This window comes from Neolamprologus brichardi, chromosome 3 (genome assembly GCF_056152115.1).
Source record: "Neolamprologus brichardi isolate AB-2024 chromosome 3, ASM5615211v1, whole genome shotgun sequence".
Taxonomy (NCBI): Eukaryota; Metazoa; Chordata; class Actinopteri; order Cichliformes; family Cichlidae; genus Neolamprologus; species Neolamprologus brichardi.
The window spans coordinates 14,611,873-14,632,829 of NC_142106.1; the positions used below are offsets into that span (position 1 = coordinate 14,611,873).

The 20,957-nt window shown below is 40.0% G+C and overlaps 1 protein-coding gene and 1 pseudogene across 2 annotated transcripts in view; both read right to left on the bottom strand.

Moving 5' to 3' along the window:
- LOC148103593 (polymeric immunoglobulin receptor-like) overlaps positions 1 to 20,957 on the bottom strand; it is a 141,871-nt gene that overhangs the window by 36,643 nt on the left and 84,271 nt on the right. Inside the window, exon 3 of the mRNA XM_087838150.1 lies at positions 569 to 901. Within this exon, the coding sequence (XP_087694276.1) occupies positions 569 to 901 (333 nt within the window). The remainder of the gene's footprint in view (positions 1 to 568; positions 902 to 20,957) is intronic.
- Positions 10,675 to 20,930, bottom strand: LOC148103594 (uncharacterized; annotated as a pseudogene). Its single transcript, XR_015718572.1, has 6 exons — positions 20,755 to 20,930; positions 20,426 to 20,575; positions 19,519 to 19,755; positions 19,344 to 19,481; positions 19,153 to 19,262; positions 10,675 to 11,368 (listed from the first exon to the last, which is right to left on the bottom strand). The product of XR_015718572.1 is annotated as an uncharacterized LOC148103594 (transcript).

Below are 20,957 nucleotides of genomic sequence, written 5' to 3' on the forward strand. Positions count from 1 at the left end.
AAGTGAAATGAAATGAAACTGGAAAGAGAAAAAAGTTTTTCAAATGATCTAATATGTAACTTTGAATCCATTTCCCTCTCTTGTCACCTTTTCCTGTGCACCAACATTTCCTCTACACTGACACACTGACTCTAAAACTCGTTTTGCTCTGATGATGAAACAGAGACTCATACACAGTGATCCAGTACAGTAGCTTCTAAAACTTCAACAGTCTTTCTATGTGACCCTCTCTGTCCCTCTGCTGGTTCACAAATTTACTCACACAGGTACAATTTTTTGTACATTTAAATTGAAATGCAAATAAATGTAAATGATTTATAATTATTCAAGAAATTAAAAGAAAAATAACTTAATTTAAATACTATAAACACATACTTGTGCAACTGGAAGGATTTCTTTCAATTTGTGATTCTATGAACTGTTGATTCATTCAACAGGTTTTGAATTCATTTTAATTTAATCGGTTTTAGCAAACACAGTGTACAGACTATTATACAATACAGTATAATATAATACCTGTGTTATGCTGTCACATCCATAACCAAGAAGAAGCTGAAATTAAACTCACCTGAGTTTTCAACCTTCAAAGTGACTTTGTTTAGAGACTGTGGTTTCTGTCCCTTATATCCAGCTTCACATTCATATGTTCCAGCGTCGTTCGTGGTGACATGTTTGAGAATCACAGAAAAGTCTCCAGTCTCCTTCCATTTTGGATCTTTCATGCTCACTCTACCTTTAAATAGTTCATGCTGGAGGTTTTCCTGAAACCGACCATCTCTGAAGATGATGACATAATCCTCTGACTGCAGGTCAGACTTTTCCCACCTCATTATTATTAAAGTAGCATCTGTGGGACCAGAACACTCCAGAGTGGCATCTGCTCCTCCTTTGACTGTTAACTCTTTTTGGTCTGAAACATTTTTAAAAAGTGAATAGAAAATAGACAAACAGGAAGTAAAGACTCATTAGTAGAAATACAGTCAATAGAAAACAATACATTGTCTAATAATTACTTTCCATCCATCTGTCCTCTTTCACTTATCCAATTCTGGGTCACGGGCTGGGGGAGGTTATACCAGCCTTAAGGTGACAGAGGCAACCTGGACAGGTTGCCAGTCTGTCACAGAGCTAACACAGAGAGACAGACAATAATTTAGAATCATCAACTAACCTAACCCCACTAACTGCATGTCTTTGGACTGTGGCAGGAAGCTGGAGAGAACCCACGGAAACACAAGAACATATAAACAGGGAAAGACCTCGGCCTGAACTTGCTGTGAGGCAACAATGCTAATCACTGCACCGCCCTGCTGCTCTAATATTTAACTTAATTCTTGAAAATTTCAACTTTAATCAAAGAATGTAAATAACATGTTCCCTTTAAGCACCTTGAGGTTACTGTTGTTGTGACTTCATGTCCAGGACGTTTAATGTGGAGATTTGTTGACTGGTGTTTGTTTAACAGACTAATGTAATGTCTAAAGTACAGACAAGAACATGATCCTTAGCTGTACAAAAATATAATTATTATTCTTGTATAAAACTATCATAAATGCACAAATTTGTCTCATATTTAGATGTATTAGAATATACATCAACATAGTCTGCACTAAAACATTTTAATAAGGAAGTCCTTCAAAGTGTTTCAGAGGACAACTAGAACCCTGACAGTAGTACTGTGAGGTCTCATTTAAACTGTGTTTTAAACAGTCCTCATCTAAACTGAACTCTGCCAGTTTCAAAAATAAAACAAATGTTAAGAAATGTATTATGGTTCATGGCTGTGAAGAATTTGGGTCCTCTCAAGTATAAATCATTACAACAACATTTGCTAATGCAGTTCCGGTGTGTCGATTGAGGACAGACAATGATGTTAGCAAGATAAACTGTGGTTCAGCGTTACATGTTACAATACAAACAGCACCCAGAGCAAGATGCAAAGATTCAAAGTTTCGGTGATTTAAGTTTTTGATTTCTTAATATTTCTACAAAGGTTTTTTTTTTTTCTTCCCAACTGACACAATTATGAAAACAAAAACACTTTTTCTTTCTTAAAATTCCAGGAAAAGTTGCCATCTGATTTATTTGAGATTTCAAATCTTACTAAAATATCTTTCTCAACAAAATCATTTGAAATAACTATAAAATGTAAAACTTAATTAATACGCAGATCTATTGAGAGTGTTGTAAAGACCCACCTTTTAGCACATCCCAGCACACCCACTCACTTCACCAGATGCACCTTGTTTAGTTCTCTCACCTTTGATTGGGTGTGGTGCTGGTCCTTAATTGCACTCACCTGTCACATGTTATATAAGGACTGCATTTACTTTTGGCTCACTCTTTCTTCACTCCCACACGGGGCGGCAGCAGAGGTGAGGTTCTGTTTAGGTTTTGTATTTTATGTATTGTTTAAGGTAATTAGTAACTTAAATCTCTGTTTTCTTTCAGCATTGGCAGTCCATGTGTGTCTTTCTTTCCTTCCTTCCTTTGCTTTATTGATTCGAGAATAAAATGAGAACCCCGTGATTAGATGACTGCTTATTCTTATTCTCATCGGATGAGCCCATGATGCTAATTACTCAACCCTGAGCCTTCCCTTCCTTCATAACAGAGTTTCATGTATAAACTTGATCGTGTTTCATTGTTGATGTTAAGGAATTTACAGTTCGGTCCTGTTATCACAAATTAATCTCCAGTCTTGTTTAATTACAACAATGCCCCCCCCCCCCTTCCCCTCAACTACCCACTCCGAGTGGCTCGGTCACTGCTCTTTGTGTCTAACACGGTATACTGAGAGAAAGAAAAATAAAGTCTTTCCTACAGCTAAACACAGAGGTTTGTTAAATGTGACGTTTCTATCAGGAACAGAAGCTCCTCACCTGCTCTGTGCACGCCCCTCCCACAGGTAAGCTCGGGTTTCTTTCGAGCGTCACCGCCTTTACATGAATGAGACGTCAAAGTTAAAATGAAACTAAATGGAAGGGGAAACGAGGTTCTTGAAGTAATCGAATATTTAGCTTGGAATATATTTCTCTCTCAGACGATCACATCATCAGTAAAAGTCTCAATATCGATAAGACCCAGTTCACAGTCAGGTCTAATCAAACATTACCCTTCATCTTTGTGTCGTGCACAGCGACTCCACCATTACGCACACGGAAATATCCTCCCTTAAGTGTGTTTACTGACTTACACTCTTTTAGTCTCACGCCGTGTTTTAACAGGAAAAAGAAAAATATCTTTACTATTAATCTAATCCACTCTGTTATTGTTTAGAAGTTTCTTAAAGTTTACTGTTACAGCAGCTCCTCACTTGCTCCTCCCACAGGTGAGCCGAGGTTTGTCTCTAGCGTCACCACCATTACATGAAGGTATCGTCAAAGTTCAAACTGAAAAGGGCCGAGAGTTTTTGAAGTGTAGTCTAATATTTAAATCCATTTCCACTCTCTTGTCACCATTACCTGTGTACCTACATTTCCTCCAAACTGACTCTGAAAGCAACGACCGTGAAATGAACCAGAGCGGAAACTTTTTTTGCTCTCACGAGGAAACAAAGACTCATACACAGTGTCAGTACAGTAACTTCTAAAACTACAGCAATCTCTCCCTGTTACCTGTCCTTCGGTGACAGATTTATTCACATAGGTACACTCGGCTTACCTGTACAGTCCAGATGTCCCAGCAAACAGAGGAAGAGAAACGGCGATATCACCGATTTTAACTCCATGTCTTTCTTTTCTGCTTCAGTTTCTTAGTTTCCTCCTCAAACTCCGTTCGTTGATACAGGACAGATGATGTAGATTAAAACTCGTCTGTTTACCAGAGACAGTTTGGTCAGTGTTTCACTGTCTGCAGGGACCAACCGACACTGTAGGGAGGAGTCACGTGATTTTTTAGAAAAGCCTTCACAGCGATGAATTTGCTCCACCTGTCAGTTTGGTTTAATCCCAGACAGCAAGATGACTTTGAATTAAAGTTTCAAGACTGCAACCTCAGAGCAGAATATATGTTGAATCCATGTTAAAATACTGATGAAACCTAAACGTGTTTTAGTAATGTCATTGGAATAACACTGATTAAGAGCTGTCCTGTTATTGATGATGATCTATTTATGCTCACCAGGAGGCAACAATAAGGTTGAAAAGTCATGGATTTATGGTCAACAAGCTGTTAATCAATTCATCAATTGGATTGTTCCAGCACACCACTTTCAAAATGGTACATCCCATCTGTCCAGTATCGAAAAGTCCTTTATTTATAGTTGATCAAAACTGATAACTTGGGCAGACTATGTTAAAAAGAAAGAGTGAATAATTAAGTAGAAAATTCAAATGCGAACAAGAACAAAACCCAATGCTATTTTCCTCTCCCCCCCCCCCCCCCCCCCCCAATGTTTTATTCAGTTTTTGGTTTTGTTTTCTTTTGTTAGATGGCATAAACCACCAAGCGGTGGCAGTGACAGTGTGTGAGTTCTCCTTCACCTACAGGGAGTTCACAGTTAGGATCCAGACCAGGTGAAGGCAGGATATCATTCATGGTAGGAGTGAATTCATCAAAAAATATTGTGAACTGATCCTGATTTAATAAATTAAACATTTAACTGATCTGAAGTTGTCTGTTGGTGTTTATATGTCAAGTGAAAATGTTTTAATCAACATTAGACCATTTATCATAACATTAGATAAGCAAATTACATTATCCTGAAGTATTGAAAGTAATTTGTTTTGTTTAACATCAGTTGAAATATCGCTTATGTCCTCTTGATCTTTAGTAGTGATTTTCAACTTGAATAACCGAGGGTGCAAAAATGAAAAAGAATCAATGTAGATTCAATGAAATTAAAGGTTGACAGTACAACACTGAGTTAACATACTTTCAATTAGTGTTTTCTAATGAAATCTCTACCACATTTATGAGATTATTCGCCTTTTTAAAAAAATCTTTGTGTGTCAGATTACACCTGAAAAATGTCAGTTTACTGAGCCAATAAGTCCTTCCAGGCCACTTTGTTTGGGCAAATGATGAGCAGAGCATTCCTATTCCCAACACATAACATACCGACATTTGTCACGGCCCGAGGCATGTAATAATAATAATAATAATAATAATAATAATAATAATAATAATAATAATACATTTTATTTAAAAATAGCGCCTTTTAGAACACCCAAGGACACCGTACAGCAAATAAAATAGATATATATTAAAAGGTACCCTTCCGAGTCCCTATGAGACGCTCTGGATTCTTAATTGAAGCGAATAGAAAGCCGGCTATCTATGCGCTTTGCGGCTTTCTATCCCTAACTTTGCCTAACCTCAACCACAGCCTGAACACTATGACAATGAATTCCACTACCCACTGCTTCTTGGTCCACTGTTGTGGAAGCCCAGTCAGCAGTCGGGTGGAGAGTGGCATTGTTGTACTGAAAACAAGAAACAAGAGTGAAGAGTGAGTGCCTTACCTTGTAGGGAAGCCATTTTAATTGTCGCCAAACAATTTGGAAAACCACAACTGCAGGCTGGAGCTTCTTTTACCTTGCACCTTGCAAGGAAAGACTTTGCACAAAAAGAGAATGAGTAACAAAGGAAGACTGAATGTGGATTTTGACCCTGAATTTGGATTTAAGCAGTGATTTCCTTCACCAGGAGAAACAGACCTTCGACTTTTTCTATGCAGGACTTATGGGCACAGTACTTGGATAACCAATAACAGAGACCTATGGTGAAGTGGATTTAACCCTCTGGGGTCCAGGGTATAATTGGCCGTTTTTGACTACTTTTGATTTTACCTCTATATTTCACCTTTAAAATATGTTTATCTTGCCTTGTTTGGTATCATTATTTTCAGCACAACCTCAAATATCTGAAATTTGAGTTATTTTTTCATTTTGGTATACTATATTAGCACAGTTGATCTAAATTCAGACAAAAAAATTCAAAATCCGAGTAGAAAAAAGTTATATTTTTTACTGTAAAACCCACAAACATGTTTAACGAATCATTTTCATAACTTGAAATGAAAATAGAAATTGTACATTTCTAAAAATTATGCACAAGTTTTGCAAACAACAAAGTTATATGGTACCTAAAAATGCAGCCAAGGCCTCGGGCGTTTTTTTATATAACCATTTCAATCTATTTACAGAACAATCAGGTGTGCTGCATCAAATAAGAAGGCACACAAATTATTTGTGCCAGTCCAAAAAATGTAGTTTGTGTTCAGTATAAGACAGAGGAGAACACCACAGGCCTAAACCCTGCAGGTCTGACAGCAGGAGGTGCATGAGTCCAGTTTTCCATGTGGGAACAGCGTTTACACTGGAATCTGCCTTTGACGGCTTTTTTAGAGCAAATATGAAATTCAGCAGTCTAACTGACACACAATACAAGACAATAACTACACAACACACTAACTACAGCCTTCAAACACGCTGAACGTCACTAATGTCTCACATATGAAAACTCGCTCTCTTTCGCTCGCCCGCTTTCCGTCGCGGGTGTCACTCCTAAAAACTTCCCCTTCTCCCTAAACAACCAAGTGCCGCATGTTGCCATATCATTTTTTTGATTGGCTGACATGGTAAACTCTAACACCAATAGGGAAGGGGTGTTTTTTCTTTTTCTTTTTTCACTCGCAAGCGGAGAGTGTTTGCTAGCGATGTCTGTAGAAAACGCAGTTTTTACCATCCTTCCCGCTGTAAACACCACTGTTTTGTTCAGAAAAAAAACATCGCATGTAGTGATGGGTAGATGAGGCCTCGTGAAGCGTTTCAGCACATTCCCCAAACTGTATCGATACTGTGTCGACACAGTGTTGCTGTTTTGCTCCATACTGACACCTGCTGGACCTTAAATATCATTGCAGGCAACTTACTTGAGACTCACAACAGACACTGATTCAAATACCTAATCATACTTGTATACACTGTAAGGTATTGTACTGTCCATAGAATCATTTTATATGTTTTACATTGCAAACATTGCAGGCATCTTTAAAATATATTGTGAATGACATTAAGTGAAAGTATTGTGACTATAATATTACCCATTTAAATGTAATTGACTCAGAGTTTATAAATTTCTATTCAGAAAAATAAGTATATCCAATGTTTTTGCATTCAGTCTACTGCGGTTTTTTTTTTTTTTTTTACACCATTTCCCCAGCTTTGGAAAACTCACAGGCACAGATGAAGCTGGGGTACAAAAACTGTAAAGCCAGGTGGAAAAGGTTCAGATAAGATGTCTTCCTATTCCCTCAGTACGTTAAAGGATCCTCTGATCTTGGAATGTTTCTCTCTGACACTCTCCACAATACTAAGGGGTTGACAGTCCTTTATAATAAAATTCAGGACTGCCTGGTCCAGAACAGTGTTCAGGCTGTTTGATTTCAAAGTAATAAAACACATATTAATACAAAAAAAATGATTAAGCTGTTCAGTGTCAATATAGGCCGACCTGTGTTCATTATCGGTGTGATTGTCTCCTCATTTTCACGTTTGGCTCTGTAATGCCTAAACACTGAGGTGGTGTTGTTTGTGTAAGAAAGCTCTGCAGAACAGATGCGACATTCAGCCTGCATAAAATGAAATAAATAATTTACACTGCAAGTCACATTATTGTTTTTCCTGTTCTGATAGATTACACTTAAACGAAGACAGACAAACTATTTGCAGTTAAAAGATCAAAATGATCCAACACAGCAGAAACCTTTCTTTCGGACTCCATTTTGTTATGGAGAGATGTGTATATATTTTTTTTAATCTTTGCGAGAGTAATATTGTGTTGTTTTTTTTTTTGGAGGCGACTCGTTCCGTTGACAGATGCAGACGCGGTACCTTTTAAACACAGTTTGGCGCGTTGGCAATGAGCGATACAGCAGCTGTATCGATCACGTGACTTTTTCTTAAAGCGACGCACGCACCGATACAGGCGTCACTCTGTGAGCTTGATACAAGCGTCGGTGCGTCAGTGTTGCTGGACCCATCACTAATCGCATGTATTTTTTATCATAACTCTGGTTTTAGGTGGCCCATCGACACAATTCAAAGACTGGTATATAGTTTGAAGTCCACACTTTCGATCCAAGAAATGGAGACTCTGACGTGCTGCATCGTGTAGCTGTGTCGTCTTAAATTGGTCATGTGATTTTAACGTGCCGGCGCGTCCGGCGACCCCAGAGGGTTAAAGAGTGAATAGAGGTAGGCCTGAATACTGAGTTTGACTTTAACTGCCATGAATGTAAATTATGTCAGTTTGTTTAATTTATTGTGTTCATCTATGTTATTTATTTCCTTTATTTATTGTTGTTCCTTTTGGGGTAGGAACTAAGGTTCATTCTGTGTTGCGCACAGGCCCCTTTAAGTGACGTAAAGGGAAGTCAAAAGCATGTGCAAAGAAGCTAAGTTAATAAGTTAACTAAGTCAGAAGAAGGAATAAATAAGCAGTTTAAAGTAAAAGAAAGCTGCGAAGAAGAAATTGGGAATTATTTTCGTTAAGTTTTTGTTCCTGAAGCGGACTCATTCCCTCACGGTTACATGCAGCCAGCGAGGTATGTTAACTGTTGTTTATCGCATATTTGTTAACTTGGGTTTAAATGTTTATTTGTAATATTTATGTTTGGTCATTCTGTACTTTTATGTAATGACAGTTTGACGATGGATTTTATGGTGTTTCGGAGGAGAAGTGTGACTGAAGAATAAATCCATCTGTGAATGAAGAACCGTGGTGTCGTGTATTAACTAGAGGGAGGGATAGTCAAACTCGGACCTGCCTAGACTCGCCCTATCAGCGCAAATTCGACAGCTCATCAAGACGGGACACAGATAAGCCACTGTTTAGGACACACAGGTTCATAAGGTTTTCATGAAGAAGTCTATAAGTCAGACTCTAAAGTTTTTGGTCTGAAAAGTGACACAAGAGTTGGAAACTAAAAGGGACTGTGTATAGCCTGGCAGCCACGGTGTTTGACGTATATGAATGTGCATTTATGTAAGAGATGTAAATTTATGTTCAGCTGAAAAATTATAATTGGCTCTGAAAGGGCAGAAGTAAACTTTGTACATTTTGACAGAAATTCACAGTTTGTATTTATGGTTCAATGTCTTTTAAGAACTCTGTTAAGTGTACTTACTCTGTAATATTCTACATGTATGGGCTAATTTGAATGAGAGTGACTTCATTTAGTTAAGCTCATTCTTTCAGTATTCACAAATGTTGTTGCAGCTTGCTCTTGTATGCTGCCTGTGTCTGTGTCTAAATAATCAAAATGTTACATACAAGTAAAGAAGCTCAGGGTGCAGCAGCTGCTCTGGAAGAAGAGACAGAGTTAGAGCAGACAGATGAATCAAATATCGGGCAAAATATAGCACCGCCTGAAGAGCCTCGTGGCAATGAAAGAGCCTGGACATTAACAGAAAAAGGAAAAGAGTTTCAGAAAGAGCAAATCAAAGGGCTATTGCTTCGCTTTGACAGCAAATATGAACGATGGAAAGCTCTGATTAAGGTAGCTAAAAGATCTGTGTTAAAACAGGATCCCAGTGACATCCTACAAGAACACATCACCAGTATTCAAAGGGAATTATCTGAGTTGAACATTGCTTATGATGATTGCAGAAGAATTGATCAACCAGCCCATGACATGCATCGCAAGATGGATAGCTGCATCTCGATCACAAAGACTGTAGTACAAAATGCTCAATCTGAAATGCAGGGAACAGCGGAGGAGTTGATTTGGCCAGATCATAGTTCTGTATTCTCATCCTCAGCCTCCAGTGTTTCACTTCCTGCCTCTAATGGTTCTAAAGCTTCTTCTATTCACTCAAATGTATCTTCACTTAGAAGACAAGAAGCTGCTGCCGAGTATGCAGCTACACAGGCTGTACTGCAGATTATGGCTGAACAAGAGGGCCACGAAGAGAAACTGCAAAACCTTTAAGCTGAAGAGAGGTTGATCATTGCAGACCAAGAAGCAGCCGCATTAGTTCGTCAACTTGAAGGAGAAAGGGAAGAAACTGAACGTAGGCTAGAAAGAGAGAAACAAGAGGCTGCTCTTTTAAAGAAACAGCAAGAAGAGAATGCTTCAAGAAGAAGGTCTGTAGAAAACCTAAAGAGAGAACTTGAGCGTTTGGAAAATTTGAAAAGGCTGAATGCAGCCAAAGCAAAGCTTCAACACTGCAAAAATGGCTAGTCTATATTTAGGAAAAAAATACTACATTTGATACAGAAAGCACTGAAAACAAGTGAAATTATCTGTCCATGCAGCAAGTTTATTTTACTTAATAAGAAATCTTGAAATAAGATTTTTTAATCCAGAAATAAAAGAACACATTTGAGAATTGAAGAGGGTTAAAATAAGCTTTAAAAAGCTCAATTTAAGATAAAATTACTTGATATCAAGTCCCAAAAGTAAGTTAAATGTGCTAAATTAGTCTTTTTTTATGTTTTGAATTCTTACTTGCAGCAAATGAATGCACTACAACGAGAAAAATAGTTCTAATACTATGAAAAACTACGCAATATTAGTGAAGTATGATTAATTTTTTTCTTGATTCAGGTTGGCTTATCTTAAAATATAGCCGAATCGATATTAAATCCAAGCAAAAAACCTTAAAACAGACCTTTTTCCTAGAATACTCCTTGGCTTCTACTGAAATCACAACCAGGACAAGAGTGATATATGTCAACATTTATTCCTCTCATGAGAACAAAACCCTTTTTTTAAACAATATAGGGCTGCTGCACAATGCCTAAAAGTCTAAATCAACCCTTTAAAAGGCCTAAACAGAGAAAATAAATTACATTTTTGGCCTTAAATTTTTGTGACAGTCACATAGTCTCACAATGTTGTAAATAATGGCATTACTGACTTAAAACTTTACATGCCTCAGGTAAAGTGTCACTAAGAAAAAAAAAACCCAACAACTTTCATTTGTAAAGCATTATAAGTAAAGCCGTTTCTCAGGACATTGCTAGGCAAATTAGGAACAAAGTTGTACAAACGTACTACAAAACTAAACAAACTGCAAATGACCTGATAAAATTCTGCTTGGTATTCACCTATTTTTCAAAGAATGACTTCCACTCAGCTATTGCTTTCTTATATGCACTAGTGGCATCTTGATCATGGATGGCATCAGTGATTACCTCAGTTTGTATGACAGAGGACCGTTGCAACACATTTCGGGTATGTTAAGTGCAAGGTGTAATAATATGCCATCAACACCAACATTCCTTCCCAGAAATCCTCCAAGGGGAGAGTGGTCACTGGTATGTTTCCTACAGCAACAATGCTGGTTGTTCCATCAAAAAGCAGCACTGGGGAGGAGAGAGGCCGCTTCTCCAGGTATAGCATTGCATCTTCACCCGGCTAGAAAAGCACAAAAAAAAGGACAAATTCTTCAAGATTTTAAATGAAAGGGTTGCTGTGCATCCAAACAGCTTAAGACACAAAAAGCAATATCAAGAGTTTAGAATGCTCCAACTGATTTACTGTTGGAATAGAAGAAATAAATATAAAATATCTGACTTGCATAAATATGACATTTTGGAAATGTATTAATTCTGAGCATGAATTCTCTCTAGTTTGCAGCATTTTTATCATGTCTATTTGTGCTTTTTTTCTCATTTGTTTTTTTAAAACTATTTATTTTAACTTTGTTACATAATCTAGTTTTTGAAGGCCTTTTTAAATATAAATGTGCCGTTATGGGTGCATGTCTGATGCAGGGGCGTTAACACCTTTCTTATATCACCACTCTGGAGACCGATGAGCGTTGTCAACAGGTTTACTGATATTCAAAAGGGTAAAACTAAAAACAAGACAAAAAATACAATCATGACATACATATGTGCAGCATAATATACAGTTATATACTACAATGCTACTACATAGCATATGTCTAATTATGTGAACTTTTTAAACTACGACTGATGCTATCCCAGACGACCTCCAAAATCGCGGGTAACTAGCTTAGCAAAAGGACTAGCTTTACAGCCAAATACTGCATTAGCGGGGAACATATTGTACAAAAATCAAAGTTGCAATTTATACTTTAAGTACATACCGGCGATACAACCATAAACCGAAGATTTGAACAGTATTTTTTCCAACAGGACACCATAAACTGTGTGCCGATATGTTTCCCTTCTTTTTGCCTTTCTTGCGCCGACTTCCTGTTCAATAAAGTTGTTTCAAAATAAAGCCGTTTCTAAAGCGCATTACTTGGAGCAACCACAGAGGGCGCTGTAAACACATAATAAATAACAAGTGACTGAGAATGATATTTTAGTGATACAACATTTTACAACTTTTAGTGATAACAGAACACTCCCCGCCTGGCGTGAATAAACGCCACAATTAAATATTGGGGAAAACAACATGTTAAGAAGGCACCAAAGGTACAATCTCTGAGATAGGTGTGGTTAACACCTTTGTACCATCTGATTTAGCTACCTTAATTTCAATGGTACGTATTTTACCATCTTTACTTGGGAACACCTTAGTTATGAGACCAAGAGGCCATTCATTTCTTGGCACTTGACTGTCTTTGAGTACCACAACACTTCCTAAGCTCACGTTAGGCTGGCTAGATTGCCATTTGCGGCGTGGCTGGAGGGTAGGGAGAAACTCTTTTCTCCATTTGTCCCAGAAGATGTTCGACAGGTGCTGAACCTGGCGCCACTGATGTTTGTAGAGGTCTGATGCTGTGAATTTTTCAGCTGGAGCCTGAAGGGGTGCTACCTTTTGAGTCAGGAGAATAGCTGGAGTCAAGATGAAGGGGTCACTTGGGTCTGATGAAACCGGGACAAGGGGTCTAGAGTTTATGATAGCGGCCACCTCTGCCTTGAAGGTGACGAGAACCTCATGAGTGAGTTTAGTAGTCTTAAGCTGAAAAAACATAGAGTCCAATATTCTCCGTGCTAAACCTATCATTCTCTCCCATGCTCCGCCGAAATGGGAGGCATGAGGTGGGTTAAAAGTCCATTTACATCCATGTTCTTTTAAGAAGGTGTGCACAGCTGTGTTGTCCAAGTTTGAAGGGATTTTCAGTTCTTTACATGCACTTACAAAGTTGGTGCCTCGATCAGAGCGAACAGTTTTCACTGGTCCCCTCACGGACAGAAATCGTCGGAATGCATTAATGAAGCTAGATGTATCAAGTGACTCTACCACTTCAATGTGAACTGCTCTAATACTCAAGCAAGTGAATATGACAGCCCACCTTTTATTCTGATTGACGCTTCCTCTTGTACGTCGTGAAGACACAAACCACGGACCAAACACATCTAAGCCCACATTCGTGAACGGGGGATCTGTTGTGAGACGGTCTGGAGGGAGGTTTGACATTTTTTGTGTGCTCAACGGGGCACTTTTGCAGGTAACACAATGATGGATGATTGTGCTCACTTTTCTTTTACCGCCCACTATCCACCATCCTGCGGAGCGAACGGCTCCTTCTGTGAAAAGGCGACCCTGATGCTGGGTCTGCTCGTGGTAGTGCTTTATGAGAAGCGCTGCAACATGGTGGTGGCCAGGAACTATGAGAGGGTTTTTCTCACCTTGGCTAATGTTTGAGTCTCTGATGCGACCACCTACTCTGAGGAGTCCTTCTTTGTCCAGATAGGGGTCTAAGGTTTTGAGAGGACTGGTTTTGGGTAGTCTTTCATGTTTTTGCACACACTTGATTTCTTCAGCGTACACGTCCTGCTGTACTGCTCGAATGACAAGGTTTTGAGCTTGGTTTAACTCATCCACAGTAAGTCCCGTTTCACAGTAATGCCAGCCATTACAGTGATTGGCTTTGCTTGGTGGTGATTTGAAGTTGTGGATGACATGTATTAGTCTAGAAAGAGCACGTGTGAGGGATTTCCAGGTAGAAAACTTGGTGAATCTGTCTGAGCCCAGTTCTTTAGTTGAGGCTGTTGTTTTGAGTGCAGTTACCTGAGGTCTTACATCTGAGTCCATGCTGGGCTCTACAAGGTCATAGGAGTCATTTAGAGAACTCTGAATCTGATGCAAAAGGTCAGGGCCAGTGAGCCAGTTACTAAGCGGCAGCTGGTATGCAGGAACAGAACGAGTGGCGTGATCTGCAGGGTTCTGACTGCTAGCTACATAGTGCCACTGGCATGGCTGAGAAGATCTGCGGATTCTAGTCACACGATTACTGACATAGACATAAAATCTTCTAGACTCATTGTAGATGTAACCTAGGACTACTTTACTGTCTGTGTAGAAGGTAGTGTGATCTAGTTTACAGTCAAGTTCATCTGAGATAAGATCTGCGAGCTCAACCGCTAAAACGGCAGCACTAAGCTCTAATCTTGGAATAGTCTGATCTGGGCGTGGTGCTAGCTTAGCCTTACCCATTACGAAGCCTACTTGACTGTGTCCTTCTGCATCTGTCACTTTTAAATAGGCCACTGCAGCTATGGCTTTGGTAGATGCGTCTGAAAAAACACACAACTCTTTTTTCACGGCTGTTGAAGGGGAAATGTCTGTGTATGCTCTGGGAATGGTCATGTTAGGCAGGTCTTTGAGTGAGTCTTTCCACTGTGTCCAGGACTCTTCCATTTCGGGAGGCAGTGGAGCATCCCAGTCCCTATTTTCAGCTGTAAGTTCACGTAGAATTGACTTTCCCTGTATGGTGACTGGTGCTACAAAGCCCAGCGGATCATAGAGGCTGTTTATTGTTGATAGAACACCTCGTCTAGTAAAGGGCTTTGACTCATCAGATACTTCAAAGGTGAAGCAGTCTTTACTTAGGTCCCAGAGGAGACCTAGGCTACGCTGCATGGGCACTGAATCAGCTTCAAAGTCTAGGTTTTTTAGGTTTTTGGCATGATCTTGAGTCGGGAATGCCTCTAGTACTTCCTTTCTGTTTGCTGCTATTTTATGCAGTCTTAAATTTGAGTTTGCAAGTGCACATTGGGTTCTTTGGAGTAGAGATATGGCCTTTTCAACAGTAGGTAGAGATTTGAGTCCGTCATCAACGTAGAAGTCGCGCATGACAAACTGCTTCACATCTGCATCGCAGTCTGGTTCGACGCGTTGGACAGATTGGTGCAGGCCATATATGGCCACTGTTGGCGATGGGCTGTTCCCAAAGACGTGGACCGTCATTCTATACTCCACAATTTCTTTGGAAATGTCATTGTCGCGGAACCACAAGAAGCGTAAGTAGTTCCTGTCTTGCTCTCGCACGTTGAAACAGTAAAACATCTGTTCGATGTCTGCTGTGAAGGCAACGGCTTCATTTCTGAAGCGTATTAGGACCCCAAGCAATGAGTTGTTAAAATCTGGTCCTGTTAACAGAACGTCATTCAGGGATACGCCTTCATACTTGGCGCTGCTGTCGAAGACGACCCTGATCTGCATGGGTTTACGGGGATGGTAGACACCGAATAGTGGCAGATACCAACATTCCTCGTCCTCTTTTAGTGGAGGGGCGATCTCTGCATGTTTGTTTTGGAATATTTTGTCCATGAAAGTGATGAAATGTTCCTTCATCTCTTTCTTCTTTTCAAAGGTGCGAAGAAGAGACATTAGGCGATTCAGGGCCTGTGGTCTGTTGTTAGGGAGCTTTCGGCGTGCATTTTTAAATGGTAAAGGAGCTGTCCAACTGTTATCTGTGTCTTTTGTTAGTCCTTCCTCCATTATTTTTAAGAAGGCATTGTCCTGGATGGAAGGTGAGATGTAGTTGTCGTTTCTGGTTTGTTTGAACACATTACATCCTAAATGATCAGGTTCACAAGCACTGTCTGCCAGCTGGGGGCTGAAGTTGAGTGGAACTTGTATCCCACAATGTTTCTCTTTTATGTTGAAAACATTAGGACATGGCTCGAACGCTGTGGGACGTCCCCTTTCAGTTGCATTTGTGAACAGAGTCTTTACTGCAGGAGTTTTGTGGACGTCACCTAAACACACATTTCCTACTATGACCCATCCTAGGTCCAATTTTTGAGCATAGGGTGCGTTGTTAGGGCCACTTATCTGTTTGCGGACTTTGTGAGCTCTAATGACATCCCGTCCAAGAAGCATTAGTATGGGGGCGTTAGAGTCCAAGGCAGGAATGAGGTGAGCCACTGACTTTAGATGGCTGTGGTGTCTAGCTGCACTGGGTGTGGGGATCTCGTCTCTGTCATTTGGGATATTTTTGCACTCAATTAGGCTAGGCAGCGGGATGTGGACTGAACCATCTAAAGCTGCCACTACATAACCTGTAGCTCTTCTACCCATTGTCTCTTTGGTACCTGCACATGTCTTAAGCGAGTAAGGGGAACTAGGGCCGCAGTCATTAAACAACTCAAAGAACTCCGGACGTACTAGTGATCTGTTACTTTGTTCATCATGGATGGCATAAAGCCTTACTGCTTGATGTGGGTGGCCTGCTGGGTAGACATTAACGAGACAGATTTTAGAACATGAAAAGCCTGCTTCATTCACACCACAAACCTGAGTGCATTTAGAAGTGATCTCCTCTGATTCAATGGTGTCAGGCTCCCCGCCATGCTCTGCTGCTGGTTCAGTTTCTTTTAGCCAGGGAGCTGGTCCTGGGTGGAGAGCCGTGCAGTGCTTCTCATCGTTGCACTCGGAACACTGTACCTTGGCTTTACAGTTCTTTGCTATGTGTGAAGATGAGGCACAGCATCTGAAGCAAAAGTTGTTTTCTTTTAAGAACGCTTTCCTATCTAACAGTGTTTTCATGCGAAATGCTCTGCACACTGAGAGAGGATGGGCTTTCTTGTGAATTGGACAAAGCTTTTCACCATCTACAGTTTTGTTTAGGGACCTCTGTGTGTCTGAACTAGTGCGAGAGATGACATCAGTTTTGTGCACAGAAATCTCTTTTTGTCTGTTTGCCCTCCAAGATAGTTTGTCTGGTCTGGGTGCATCAGGTGATGGTGTGAGGTTAAAGCTGGGGTCGTTTCTAGCATCAGCTTCTTGTGCAACAAAGTCTACTAGAACACTAAAAGGTGGGAAGGAGACACATTTTGTGCGTTTGTAGTTGGCTCCTACCGTAATCCACCTTTCTTGCAGGTAGAAGGGAAGTTTTTGAATGATTGGATTTACTCCTCTTGCTGTATCTAGGAATGCAAGACCAGGGAGGTCTCCTTCAGCTTTAGCACACTGCACTTCCATGAGCAGGTCACTAAATTTTCTCAGTTTTGCAAAGTCTTTGGATGAGATTTTTGGGAATGCATCAATTCTTTTAAACAGTGCATCCTCGATCACTTCAGCTGAGCCGTAACATTGTTCAAGTCTGTTCCATATCATGTTGAGGCCATTGACTGGGTTGTTGATGTGTATGGCTCTGAGTTGTTCTGCATGTTCAGCCGATTCCTTGCCAAGCCATTTTAACATCAAGTCCATTTCTTCACTTGCCGTTAGATCTAACCCACTTATAGCATTTTCAAATGAGCGTTTCTAAGCTCTGAAGTTTTGGGGCTTGTCATTAAACTGGAGCAGCCCTGTTGCCACTATTTCACGACGAGCAAAGTATCTGATGAAGTCACTCACATTTGATTCTCTAGGCTCTTTGTATAAAGGCCTAGCATCATGAAAGCTAGATGCTGACACCTGATTTGACCAATTGGTACTGTAATTTTTATTAGCATGAGGAGAAGGGGAGATGACTGGAGTTTTTTTGGCAACAGTCAGGATCATCTGGTAGACCAATTGGAATTTTTTGTGGGTCATTTTCTTTTTTAGGGCTTGGTGGCTGATCACAGGTGATCTCTGGTTTACTTTGCGTTACATTTTCATTTTTTGATTGTTGAAGAGCAGCATCATTTTCTTTTCTCACAAATGCAGATTGGCCAATGACATATTGTTTAGTTCGTTCTGCTGTTACTGAGGGACAGATGTTGCTGCGTGTTTCTGTCTGTGCGGCAGCAGCTGCTTCTAATGACTCTGCTTCAGCAATGGCTGAGGCTACATCTTTTTCATGCTGTAAATATTCGATGGATGCCTCAACTTTAGCTTTTGCTACTTCTATTTGTGCTTTTTCTACCTTCAAATCCATTTCTTTAGCTGCGAAGCTGAGACGTGCTTTGGCTGCCTCGGCTTTTGCTCTGGCTTTGGCAGCTGCAGAACCTGTAGAGGAGGCACACGAAGCTTCGGACCGGGTCTTGAGGGATGACGCCTTGCTGGACATGTTGGAGTTGACTAGACGACTGCTGGCTCACTGCTGTATGCCGTGTTGCTCCGAGGCGTAGTAGTGGTCAGCTTCACTCTAGCGTGCGATGACTGCGTTATCTTTGTTCATGCGGATGCCGCCGTTTTACTGTGCCGTTATGGGTGCATGTCTGATGCAGGGGCGTTAACACCTTTCTTATATCACCACTCTGAAGACCGATGAGCGTTGTCAACAGGTTTACTGATATTCAAAAGGGTAAAACTAAAAACAAGACAAAAAATACAATCATGACATACATATGTGCAGCATAATATACAGTTATATACTACAATGCTACTACATAGCATGTGTCTAATTATGTGAACTTTTTAAACTACGACTGATGCTATCCCAGACGACCTCCAAAATCGCGGGTAACTAGCTTAGCAAAAGGACTAGCTTTACAGCCAAATACTGCATTAGCGGGGAACATATTGTACAAAAATCAAAGTTGCAATTTATACTTTAAGTACATACCGGCGATACAACCATAAACCGAAGATTTGAACAGTATTTTTTCCAACAGGACACCATAAACTGTGTGCCGATATGTTTCCCTTCTTTTTGCCTTTCTTGCGCCGACTTCCTGTTCAATAAAGTTGTTTCAAAATAAAGCCGTTTCTAAAGCGCATTACTTGGAGCAACCACAGAGGGCGCTGTAAACACATAATAAATAACAAGTGACTGAGAATGATATTTTAGTGATACAACATTTTACAACTTTTAGTGATAACAGAACAATAAAATTTTACTGCTTCTACTTGTATCCTAACTGCAATGTGCTTTTGCTATGTGCTGCCTCTCTGGAGTAGGTTTTAAATAACAATTAAGAAATCCTGAATAAGGAGTAATTTAATCCCTGCTGAATTGAACTTTGACCCTCTCTTATTAAGCATGAAAAGCAAAATAATAATATAATAATACTACAAGTAAATGGAGTACAAGTTACAGTGGCTGGTATTGCAACTGTTCTCACCTTGAGGATATGAAGGAGAGCCTCACTGGCACTTCCCAGCCGCTTTGGTGGTGTAGTTGGTGAAGGAAAAAGAGATGGAAGTGCATTGAAGAGAGTGACAGTAAAATTCACTGTGAACAGAGAAAAGTATCTTAACAAAGTAATCTGAACATATCTGATGTATGGATTTAATGTATGAAAAGGCCACTTACCTCCACGTACATCCAAGGGGAGAGGTGGTTTCAGGACCTTCTTCCAAATGCCATAGAACTGCACCTTTGAACAAAACTCTGCCCATCGACCCTTCATTTGATCTATGTATTTGCAGTTGGTGCTCAGTTAGTCAAGAACTAACTAAACCTATCCAGAGAAAGCAAGGAATTTAACTGAAGGTAGTTGAACTTACATTTCGTATGTCTTTGAAGCATGGGTATGCTTCAAATATTTTTCTAGGCGTGTCTTCTTCCCTTGTAACATCTGCGTCAATAAAAGCTCGTCTGGCCTCAAACTCCAGGTCCAAAATTTGAGCAACGTCACTTTGGTTGGGTTTTGCATTGGGATTCCTGTACATGTTGCTCAAGGTTTTGTAATGTCTTGCCTGCATCTTCAGGCTGTCATGGTCTGCTAGGGAAAGCAAAGAGCAATTGTAAGACATGGTGTAACTAGACACAAAATTCAGATTTTTCTAATCAGTCATTTCTAGTAAGGTTGCATGGTTGTTTTTAAGTATAATATTTATGAGAATTAATGTTTAGGTTAAATATGTTTGAGTAATGAACTGACCCTATATGTCCTGATCATTTCCCTTTGTGTCCTTTTCTTATAATGATCATGGATTTATGTTAATTGTTAGTTTGAACAGAATCAAATATTAAAACAAAAGTTTAAGATGCCCGTGAACAAAACTGTGGTGAAAATAAGGTAAAGGTTGTTTACTGTGTATATCGTTCACATCAGTGTGAACAGTGATTATGAGCTGATGGATAAAAATCTTTTAGGTAATTTGATCTATGACAGAAACACTGTGATAAGGCATGATAGATGTGTAAATAATCAGCACTGAGTAACACCCATTACAACACAAAGTGTTAAAATACTTACTATGGCAAACTGGCAAACTGGAATGAGGGATCTATCATATGTTGATTTTACACACCAACTTGAGTTAATGCCAAACCACTACGAGCTATGGAATAAACACTTAGAACGGGGTTCATTGCTGCAGCCATATTTTGGAAAGAGCTGTAAGAGGAACCACAGACTGAGAGGTAGATAAGGGTGATGGTGGACTTACCAACAACATCCTCTGGAGGTGCAGTTGAAGGACCTATATCAGCCCTGGGTGCAGAGCACGAGGCTGACTTGGATAATAGTGGTAAAGCCAGCGTAGTATTGTTTGACTTAGTTGGTACAGTGGAGGGTAGCGGCAATTGGGATTCTTTCTCTGAGGAAAAAACAGAAGATGAACAGAATGTAATAACAGAGAATAGATAGAAAGTTAATGAAAATACTCAACACTGTAAAAATCTTGTGATGCACTCTGAACAGAAAACTGAAGGCAGGTGGTCTCTTTGAAGTTTCAGATATCCAAAAGTCATTAGTACAGCAGACTAAAGTACACACCCGCATTTGAGTTGTCCTCGCTGAGGTCATCATTGCTCTCAAGAAGTATGGTATAGTCACTTGAACCACTTGCTTCACCACTTAGGTCACCTTCAGTCCCATTGTCTGTGTCATCTGAGCCAAAAAGAGTCTTCCTGGGCCTGCCTCGTTGCGGCATGGAGCCCTGCCTCTTCCTTGGAGACTTCATATTTTGGAGTCGTTTG